The 11,435-nt window shown below is 40.0% G+C and overlaps 2 protein-coding genes across 2 annotated transcripts; both read right to left on the bottom strand.

Moving 5' to 3' along the window:
• Positions 1-865: 865 nt before the first annotated feature.
• Positions 866-6,632, bottom strand: LOC147145824 (uncharacterized). Its single transcript, XM_086034714.1, has 7 exons — positions 6,488-6,632; positions 6,312-6,374; positions 5,026-5,319; positions 2,154-2,279; positions 1,969-2,067; positions 1,730-1,773; positions 866-1,650 (listed from the first exon to the last, which is right to left on the bottom strand). Exons 1-7 carry the CDS (start codon positions 6,582-6,584, stop codon positions 1,402-1,404), a joined length of 972 nt encoding a protein of 323 aa, XP_085890840.1. The 5' UTR covers positions 6,585-6,632; the 3' UTR covers positions 866-1,401.
• Positions 6,494-10,924, bottom strand: LOC147145823 (CMRF35-like molecule 8). Its single transcript, XM_086034715.1, has 5 exons — positions 10,693-10,924; positions 10,278-10,586; positions 8,976-9,053; positions 8,767-8,874; positions 6,494-7,207 (listed from the first exon to the last, which is right to left on the bottom strand). Exons 1-5 carry the CDS (start codon positions 10,730-10,732, stop codon positions 6,945-6,947), a joined length of 798 nt encoding a protein of 265 aa, XP_085890841.1. The 5' UTR covers positions 10,733-10,924; the 3' UTR covers positions 6,494-6,944.
• Between the last annotated feature and the right edge of the window lie 511 nt (positions 10,925-11,435).

Genomic DNA, 11,435 nt, shown 5'->3' with positions numbered 1-11,435 from the left:
CTTCTTTCTATTCCCGCAACGGCGCGAGCGACAACTGCCGCATTGATTCACGTGACCGACGCATTATTTCAGTATTAAAGTACTTTTATTAGTTTATAAATGTGTTAATGGTCTTGGGCCATCTTATTTATCTGATTTGCTTTTATCATACCAGCCCTCGCGGATCCTGAGGTCCTCTGGCGCCGGCCTTTTATTTATTCCAAGGGTGAGGACCAAAATGCATGGCGAGGCTGCATTCAGCCGTTTTGGTCCTCACCTTTGGAATAGCCTGCCAGAGGACGTCAGGTCTGCAGAGACTGTTGATATTTTTAAGAGGAAGCTCAAGACACACCTTTTTAGTCTGGCTTTCAACAACTTTTAAATAATTTATCTTTTCTTTTGATTGAAGATAATTCTATGTTTTGCTTTGAATGTTTTAAAGCACTTTGAGTTGCATTTTTATGTATGAAAAGTGCTATATAAATAAAATGTGATTGATTGATTGATAGTCATGCTTCTTGTGACATTTTTATCCGGAGGTTTGCTGCGATTTTTTTTTTGCAATGCAATATTGGTGCCTTGACTTAATGAATGTTGGGAAACACTGATCAACTACAGTACATTGTAGACATACTGTATTATTGCGCACGTAGAAAAAAAATCCTAAAAAGAGCAGACAAAAACAGTAATTGCTTGTGTGTTTGTTTCAAAATTAAATCATACAATATCTCCGATTTTGCTAATGTCACATGTAATTCACTGTAGATGTGATGTGATTAGGATATGCCAGTAAAACTTTCAACATACACTATCACTCTATCCTGTTTGTACAAGTGTATTCACTTTACTATCCAAATCACTCTTTATGGAAGTAGTAAAGACAAACTTGAAATATCACCAAATGTTTATTCCCCAACCAAAAGCGATGCCTTTTGTGCTATTTCATGGCCACCATTTTATGAGCCATCCATTTCATACAACTCCTCATTTGGGTCGCAGGAGAGCTGGAGCCTATCCCAGCTGTGAGTGAGAGGTGGGGTAAATACGCTAAACTGGTTGCCAGCCAATCTCAGGGCTCATGTAAACAAACAACAATTCACTCTCATATTCACAGCTATGGACAGTTTAGACTAGAGTCTCCAATTAACATAACATGCATGTTTTTTTTAGAAGGCGTGAAGAAGCCAGAAGTATGCAGAAAACACACATGTACAGGGAGATATGTAAACTACACAACAGGTAGATCCGAAGTAATATTAAAACCCAGAGCCTAGACTGCTATAACAACTGGAGGTATTGCAGATGTGCTAACTACAAGGCCATGTGCTATCCTGCAAAAAAATATTATTGGATGTTAGTTCAACGCAAACTGAAAGTATTACAAACTGAAAGGTCGGTGATGTCACAGCCCTCTGGGTTTTGTTACAGTGGAGTAGATTTAGATAGAGTATTTGTCACTGGAGGGGTGCTAAGATGAATCTCACTGATCGAGGAGTGGGAGCTATTTTCTTCGGTCTTAAGGTGGGAGTTATGCACAGTTGAGATGCTGCTTAAGTCATGCTGGAAACTAACACTGGAATAGTGCACCGGGTCTGCTGGAGGGCTGGCCATGGCATGTCCTGAGAGGGACTGCATCTGTAACTCCTCATACAGGTGATCAGGAGGATCTACCTGTAGTGGACAAGAAAAGTGGGTGATGGATAGAGCTGTAGAATCAAGATGAAGACAGTCAGAAATTCACCCAACAAACCTCACTCTTTGGTCCACCGTCTGTCCCCTGCACTGATGATACTCCTGCAGCACATCATAGATAATACAATAGATGCCAATGACTTAATAAAGGGTAAACACAAAAAGGATTTAAATGCATAAAATATATAGCCAAAGATTTTTTATAAAGACGTAACTACAAGCACGGCCAATGTTATTTTTGACAATAGAGTGGAGAATGTATAAAATGTGCTTATATAAACCGAATGCTGTCCTCACCTTGTTTCTTAGTGAGTTTGCATCTAAACACTTCAAGTATGAGCACAGGTACCGCCAACAATATGGGACACAGCAGAACAAGTACAGCCACATTGATATCTGGAATTAGACGCAGGAATGGGAGAAGACCATATCGGTGTGTGTATGCGTGTGCGTGTGTGCACCTTTAAAACCAATACACTCACCTTTGACCACACTGTGTGTTGATGGTGTTGTCAATGAAGAAGACGTAGATGATTTTGGTCTCATCACCGGTGTTATTGTCGCATGCACAGTGGGACGCATTGATTTTTTACTCTTGTTTCTTTCATCTAAATCAAAAGTAAAGTACACACATACCCTCATCATTGGGGTGTCAGTGACTCAACTTACTTCACAATAAGCAGCAGTTTGGCAGATAAGTGAGCTGTTATTGTCAGAAGAGGTTTCAAGCAGTCTTTTACTGCTGCCAGTGGTCTGAATACTTTGAAGTTTACTGTCAAACTTAAAGATGGCTCACCTGTTTTCTAAAGCTGAGCCATGATTGGTCATTATCGGAGCCCTGAGCAACTTTGATGTCATCTTCATTCGACCGAAGGGACAAAATAGCCACACCCTGAGCTAGCTAAAATGGGTGGATTTATCATATTCCACAAACGCAATATTAATCAGAATGCTGTGTTTAGACTGGTGGGCCTGCTGGGAACATATTCTGGGGAAAAAATATGTTTGGGTTGACTTCCCTTTAACTGACAAATTGACTGACAAATTGTATTGAATTACAAATTGTATATTTCAAACAACCACATAACTTGATGAATTCTAACACATAATGGGACACTCCATTGACAGGCTAATGAAAAGCATCTATGTTGCAGTGTTATAACCTTTTAAACCTATGTAATTCTTGATGATGCTATTGATTGTGTAAAAGTACAATATTGCACATTACACAAATTGTTGTTGTTTTTTTGGGGGGGCTGGAATGGATTAATGGCATTTCCATTCGTTTCAGTTGGGAAAGATGATTTGCGATGTGAGTCTCTGAGTTGTGAGCATGGTCACGGAATGAATTCATCTCAACACACTACTGTATTGTTAAATAAGTTAATGTCGGATCAAAATTAAGATGTTGTCTTACTTTGTATATGCAGATTTTTCAAAATAAGTTTAATTGTGCTTTAATTCTGTTGTAAAGTTTAGAAGAAAACTACTGTAATGTTGAACAACTTTTATGGTCATCTGTGATCGTGCATTTTTAGTTTGGGCAATGTTTTTTTTTTTTTATAGAATACTTCTTAGCACAACGGCCCCCGATTTTGGTAGATTTTTACGCCCGTGTGCCAGGCGTAAAAATTGGCCGCGACTTCATTTAGGGACCAGGGCAAGTCTAGTCTAATTGAATGGCCATGATGTGCATTCCCTGAAGGGTCAGTTCTCGTGGTTCGGTGTTGCCACAGTTACCTTGAAAAAGTAACTTAGTTACTTTACTGATTACTTGATTTAAAAGGTAACTTAGTTACTTTACTGATTGTTAAAAGTAACTAATTTACATTATAAATTACTTTATTAGTTTCAAAGTACTTTCAACAGACATGAAAATTCCGCTTAACATGAAAATGACAACTCTTTTTTTTGCCAGTACTTCATTGGAAGTGTGTTCATTGGAAGTTTTAACAGTAATGTTTAAGAATAATGTTTTTATTTAACATTTAAAATCAAGACTCCTTTTTTACTTAACACAAATAATAGTTTTTCTATTTAAAAAAAATGTTATTCTGGATTTCGCTGAACATAAAAGGCCTACTTGTTTTTATTATTTTCTTAAATGTGTTTCTAGACTTCCATAACCATAAATAAATGTTTATGTATATAATATAAAATAAAATAAATATTTTTATCTTGAAAATGGGAACTTCTCTACTTCTTTTAACGCCAACTTGCTGAAAACGTGACTCGCACGAGTGACGTCACGTCCCCAGACGATTGGGCGTAGATGACCTCATCCCTTAATGCTTCATGGTTTAAGATGAAATATTTTCCTTTCATTCATGTTCCAAAATGTAGTGTTGTTTATTGTGTGCATCTTGGTCAGTAAAAGGGTGTGTTTTACCTCTTTTTGAAAATGTTTTATTTGTTACCAAATAGTTTTTTTTAACGTGCAATTATGCAAAGTAAACAGAGTAGACCATGGCTAAAATTGACAGAGCTGGGCATCGCCTAACCACCACCAAGTTCCCATCTGCATATTTAAACGACCTTGAAATGTAAACGACGTTAACATAGCAGACGTAATATTGCTTCCATTTACATTATCGGCCAGACATATCGATCGTTGAGAAAACTGTAATAGGACGCAAAGTAACGCAGTTAATTTTCAAATACTGACTTTAATTAGACTACTTAAAGAGAAAATCAACCCAAACATATTTTTTTTAACATTATGATCCCAGCAGGCCCACTAGTTGAAATAAGGCATTCTGATAAATATTGTGTCAAACAGCAAAATCCACCCCTTTTTAGCCATCTCAAGGGTCAATCATGGCTCAGCTTTAGAAAACAGGCGAGCTGTGATTGGGTGTTTCCCGAGCCCTTGGTAGTTGTGATGTCATTTTCAGTCGACAGAAGTGACAAAATGGCCGCCCCCAGAGATGGCTAAAACGAGTGGATTAACTCTTATTCCATAAACACAATATTTATCAGAATGCCTTGTATCAACTAGTGGGCTTGCATAGAACATATTCTTGAAAAAAATACGTTACGGTTGACTTCCACTTTAATAACAGTTTCCGTTACAATATTAGTTACTAGAAATGGCCACCATTTTAGAGTAACCTGCATCACTAATCTTAATTTTGGCAATCTCAGAGATGATGTGACCAAAACTAACAAGTGTTTCTGCCACAGATTCATGGCACTAATAATTGTTAAAAATTGGATAAAGATTGTTTGAGAAATGTTGCACATGGAGAAGTGGCCACAGTAGAAGTAAAGGAAAAGGTCTACACTGTTTCTCATCCTATTGCTTTGTGAGGACATATTAAACAACATGATTGAGGATGTGTCACTGATACTCACCAACGTTAAGTGTCACTTTGGTGTATTCACTTTGTTTCCAGGTGGTATTAGAGCGACACCAATATGTTCCAGAGTCTGCTTTGCTCAGGTCACTGATGTACACCGAAAAATGTTTTTTTCTTTCATTTACTCTCAACACTTTTGTTTTGTCTGTCATCCTCTTGCAATTGACGGGATTATCTCCTTTGCACAAGAATTGATCATCCTTGCCATGGCTGCTTGGGTAGGGGCACTGGATGTGGACAGGTTCTCCAACATGTTTGGATATTACTCTTGCTTTTATGTCTTCCCAGTCTGAAAAGAAGAAATCCACATCAATGCTGCCCATCTGCCACAAAGATACAGATTATACGCAGCCAAGAAAACCAAAACTCTGTTTAGTCTGTCACTGCGCATATTTAGACGCCACCTCATGCCAGACTTGGACCGAGAATGAAAATAGATCCCATGGTATTTGATCCCTGATAGGACCTCACCTTCTATGCCTTTCTGTGACACTTCCAGTCTCTCTGTTTCTCTTTTGCAACCTGCTGATGAGACTCTGCCAGACTCACTTACCTGACGCCACTTACCTGGCAGCACCCAGTTTGAAAAGTTGCATTGGCGAAGCAATGTTGATCAATTGTTACTCGTCGTCTTGGTGTTACGATATGTGAAACATTTCAACACCATGATAAAAAAGGACTGTTTAAATGCTTATTTGAATTGAACCATGAAATTCGTTGGTCCATTTGTGGATAAAGCATTTGTGAATTTTGCTATTCAGCTCCTGGTTAGAGTGCAGCACGATGCGCAAAACGTTCTGAAACATTGAACAGTTGGATGTGCATTCAGAGGTTTAGACAACAATTATTGACAGGTTAAAAAAGAAATTTAGGTCAAAAAGTATTAACTTCTGCACATGTCCAAAGGCAGGGGTGAAGTAATAAAAAATAGAAATGGATAAATACCCATCCATCACATTTGCATGCTTTTCTAGGGAGCTGAAGCTTATCCTGTAGTTTACATTGGGGAAGAAGCAGACAACACCCTGTACCGGTTTCCAGTCAGTAACAGGGCATATATAGAGATAGACAATCATTCAAACTCACTTTCACACCATCACCGAGTGGGAACTAAACCCACCTGCATGGAAGACAGGCGAGTGAACCACTACAATATCATTGAAAAAAGCATATTTTGGGTGTCATTTTATGTTTAAAATCATCAAAAATCTGTCCTATACAGTCTTGAACCAATTCATACTGGATTTTTCATGATGCTTTATATTGTTTAATTGTACTCACATGGATTGCTGATTGATTGAGAACCACTTTGGCCTCCTGCCACTGTCAATAAAAGCACTGTGGCTGAGAAAACATATTTAAACATACTTGATGGTGTCATTGTAAAAATAGACATTTGAATGTATCAACAACAAAACCATCTTGGTGAACTAACGATAAAATAAATACAATATTACCTGTCATGATGTAGACGGAAACGTTTAATGTTGTTGCCATTCCTTTACGATTTGGTTGATATATTTCTTCTTTTTCAGTTAATAAATAGCTATACATTCTGTCATAGGTGACACTACATATATTGCATTACTGATCTATTATATTCTCTATCGTTATGACTGTGTTTGAAAACGTGTACAGCCAGCCTCTTTAAAGCATCTAACTTCAAACATTTGCATGGCATTTTAAAATGAGGATGTGGCCCCTGTTGTGAATCAGAAGTTAAAGTCGAAAGTAAGAGATGGGTTAAAAATAACAGCAAAAGCACACCAGGCAAAATACGTTTTTTGTTGTTGTTATATATTAAAGTATGTTGTTGCATGATCATTTATTAAACAATCACCCATTCCATGGAATACAATCGTAACTTTGTCATAAGACCGAATCAGACTGTTGATGTGCACTGACATGATGTGTTCAGACATTGCCGTATACTGCTGATTCATCTGTGAAGGTAATAATGGAGTATGTCACGTTTGTAGACTGATTTGAGACGTGGCTGCTGTCGATGTGGTTGTTGTGGCTGACTGTGGAATAGTGGAGACTGTCTGGGGGAATCAGGGAGTCGCCATAGCTGATGGTATCCTGGCTCTGAGCAGCAGATGACGGAAGGGCACCAAATGATGAGACCATTTCTTTGGAAACTGTTGCATGGTTGAGGGTTTCGTCCTTTTCCTTTCCTGTGAAAAAAACCAACACATTCACACTATATCGAACTGTACTTACCGTGAAATATGATCTCCTAATTGTGTTACAATTGAAGATTAGAAAATGTGTAATATAGTAGAGTATGGGCGGCACGGTGGTCGACTGGTTAGCACGTCCGCCTCACAGTTCAGAGGTCGTGGGTTCGATCCCGGCTCCGGCCTCCCTGTGTGGAGTTTGCATGTTCTCCCCGTGCCTGCGTGGGTTTCCTCCGGGTACTCCGGTTTCCTCCCACATTCCAAAAACATGCATGGTAAGTTGATTGGACTGTCTAAATTGCCCCTACGTGTGATTGTGAGTGGGGATGTTTGTCTCTGTGTGCCCTGCGATTGGCTGGCAACCAATTCAGGGTGTCCCCCGCCTACTGCCCAAAGACAGCTGGAATAGGCTCCATCACGCCCGCGACCCTTGTGAGGATAAGCGGTATGGATAATGAATGAAAGAATAATAGAGTATGAATTTATAAATATGTCATGTCATGTCATCTTCCAAACCGCTTATCCTATACAGGGTCGCGGGGAGTTGCTGGAGCCTATCCCAGCCGATTTATTAATATATTTACGCATATTTATATTTCTTTAGTGTGGTTGTAGTATTTAGGACTATCAGAAGTGTTAGAGTTGTACAATTGCTAAAATTTGCTTCTCTGAACCAAATTCATCGTGCCCTAAATCCATTTATCAATCAAACACTCTTCTGAGCAAACCTTAAACACTTAGCAGGGGTGGAAGCACACCCAGGCCCATCCAGGCTGATCTGCACTTCATATTTTTCAGTTTGTCATTTTATTTGACTATACGATGTGTCGGAACAGGAGGATTGTGCATGCTCAGTGAGGGAAATATTCAAGCCCACCCTGATTTTTCCAGGCCCACCCATTCGCCACGTCCTGGCTCCGCCCCTGGTACTTAGACTCAAGTTGGAAAAACTTATCAGCTCTTTTCTGCAAAACTTTAAACATCCTCATTCGGCTATCACATTTTTCACACTGTGGCACACTTGTGTTGCAAAATGGTAAACTCTGGCAGCGAAATGTGAACACAACTCCAACACAGCTGTCATCTTTCACACATGCACAACAACTCGAAATTTAACGCACACGTTTCCAATAATCCGATCAAACTATCTGGGCGGGATAAAATCTATTTCAGGTGGCAATCGAAAGATGCACGGACACAAGGTCGGGGACGGGAAGTCTCCGATTGCCCACGTCACATGCACAGCTGACTACATCATCTGCAAGGGGAGATCTTGCAGTTTACCTACCAATGTCATACAAGTCTATTTCTATTTTCGCAATATAAAGCCCGGCGTGCTCTCCGACCACTCAGATTTTTATGCAAATGAGGGATGCTGCGATGATTGGCTGGTAAGCAGCTAGGTTCCACCCCACGACGGCACAAACGCCCCATTAAGCCCAATTCTACCTGTGCAAAATACTAAAAGAAAACTCCACTGATGAGCACTGTTGGACTGTGCTTTGCGTTACAATTGTGCTGGGAACGAAAATAGGGCCTCTGTGAGTTCTTCATACCAAAATATGTGCTAATCTTCCCTTTTTGCTGTGTGAAGTAAATGAGAAGAACTAATGCCAGTACTAGTGTGGTTACTCCAAGGCTTGCTCCAATGTACAATGGCTTCACTGCAAAGAAAGACAAAATCAGTTCTCAGAACTGTGTGTTTTACACATACAGTCCTTACATGTTTGAGACGGTGTTTGATGGCCAACTAATAATAACTTACTAGAGGATGAAGTACTTGGATGAATTTGCTCAGGTGACCTTGTTGTTGGCTTGTCTTCCTTGGGCTTCTCTGTTGTTCCTTAAAAAATACAGGAAAGAAAATGGGAAACGAGCAAAAAAAAAAAAAAAAAGATCCAACGAATTAATGCATTCAGCTGTTTTTCACTTTATCAGTCCCTTTCTCTTTTCTTGAATATCTCTAACACATACAATGGCAATTTGAGACAAATGGTGCTGTGGGAGGGAAATGGATTTATGATCTTCATTTATTCTCTGAGCTCCATTTTAATGTGCAATGCAAGTCGGGTGCATGGCACGGCCTAAATCTGCATTTGAAAAGGGCGTCTTGGCTCCTTGTGGGTGTAAACACAGGTGACTTGTTTCAATGATTCAAAATGTAACAGTGACTGAGAAAAACTGTAAATGTGGCATCGAGAGATGCGCTGATCGTGGTCCACATGGTAGAAGAATGAACTGATTTGCTCGTGACCTGCGGCAGTTCGAGGTGCGCAAATACGTTTATTAGGAACTGCAAGTGGACTTCCACGGGCGGATGATATAAAGTTGGCTAGGGTGGTCACAAATCTGTGCAGTGGGCACTTGGAGACCACCCTGATGAAACATGTGCTCGTTTTTTTGTTTTTTTTTTATCTCAAGAATAACCATTGTTAATTGAATAGTTTTCTAACAATTGTCATTAAAAACTGTAAAGAAGCTCACTAAGGTGTGTACAACACGCGTCTCCAAAACCGGATCCGGAAAACCCCTGGGGTCTTTCAACTTGGGTGTCAGGGACTGACGGAACGACTGACGGACTGACGATTACAACTCAGTTCGTCATGAAAAATGGCAGACTGATGAATGACGGGCGGGTACCCAAGCTGCTGACGGATGACGAATGACAGACCAGCAAAATTTTGTAAAATGCCCACCTCTGTGTAATAGTTGGAAAGAAGTATTGGTATTTTGAAAATAAAATCCTTTACCCCAAATAGACATACTGTATTTAAAACGCTCAGTCTTCGGAGTCCATACAATACACGAATACTGCTTTGGGGGTCGTATAATATTTGAGAGTGTGTTATTCTTGAGAAATTACAGTAACTATACTGTATATTTAACTTGAAACGTTATCAAATAAAAACTTGATATAGCATTTAGGGGTACATATGGTGGTTATCGTTTGTTTAGTTGGCATTAGGATTATGTGGGGGTCCTTTAGGTCCCCAGACCCCCAAAAAATCCCCTGGTGTAAAGCTACCAAATAAAGAGGTCGTGAGTGTTGACTTCTTTATCCACTCACCTTCTTTGACAGTGAGGACAACTTTTTGGTATATATCCAGACCATATGTCTCCCATCCACACCAGTAGGTACCGGCATCCTCCTTTGTCAGGTGAAAGATTGTAACATTCAATATGTTTCTTGCATCAACTATGCTGTATTTTCCATTTGAGGATCGTTTTTCCTCCCTACTTTCTATTAGGACATCTTTATTTCTACAGGGTTTCTTGCAGAAGTATTTGACATTATCCAATGCGCTATTGTGAGAGCATGTTATTGTAATGTTCTCCCCAGATACTCCTGTTACTTTAACCTCCATGTTTGCTCTCCCTGCACGAAACACAGAAAAGAAACCACTTATATAACTATTTTGTAGCTTGCATTTCAATCAACAAAAAAGACAATTGAAAGACAATTGAAGTGAATTCTTTCTTACCTTGCAGAAGAAACGCCATGACAAGGAAAAGTATCGCCATTCTGTCATAGGTTCGTTTTTTTTTTACTTTTGGTGTCTAGTACTGCTTTTTAAAATGTTTTTGGCTGTCCTTGCTTGGTTCCTCATTGTTATTGCTGCACTTCCTCTATCAACATCTGCCTCCGAAAACTGTGAGAAGGAATGTCAAAGAGCTGTCTTTTAGTATACAGCGCCACATCCTGATGTACATGCAGGCCCCAGGCTCACTGCATCTGTTTGCCAATTTGTCAGACCGCTCTGCACCATACTGGGCTTTCCGGCGTCTTGAGGGTGTATCAAGCCGACATTTAATACCATCTTGGGTTGTCTGTTGCCGCGCCTGCCTAGCGCATTGACAATGCTCCGGTCACACATCGAATCACGCAGGTCTTCATGCATGGGGGAAAGGGAATGAATTGATTGGCAACATATGACATCGGCTGTGTTCACCTAAAATGCCCTTTTTAAAATACACCCTTTTACACTCGTCGGTGAAATTGCCAAGGGATGTCTCCCTCCTGCCTTAAAGTCTGCGCTGACCAACTTGGCTCCGGTCTTCACACAGATTGTCAACAGGAGCTGCGTGAGGTCCCATCCTGCTTCAAACAGTCCATCATCATCCCAGTCTCCCAGAAACCTGCAACATCAGGAATGTAGTCGAATGACTACAGGCCTATTGCTCTGTGACATCTGACATCTGTGGTCATGAAGTCCTTCGAATGCCT

This window comes from Filicampus tigris, chromosome 6, assembly GCF_054856515.1.
Source record: "Filicampus tigris isolate MCC_2025a chromosome 6, RoL_Ftig_1.0, whole genome shotgun sequence".
NCBI classification, from domain to species: Eukaryota; Metazoa; Chordata; class Actinopteri; order Syngnathiformes; family Syngnathidae; genus Filicampus; species Filicampus tigris.
This window is presented reverse-complemented; position numbering and strand designations above follow the sequence as displayed.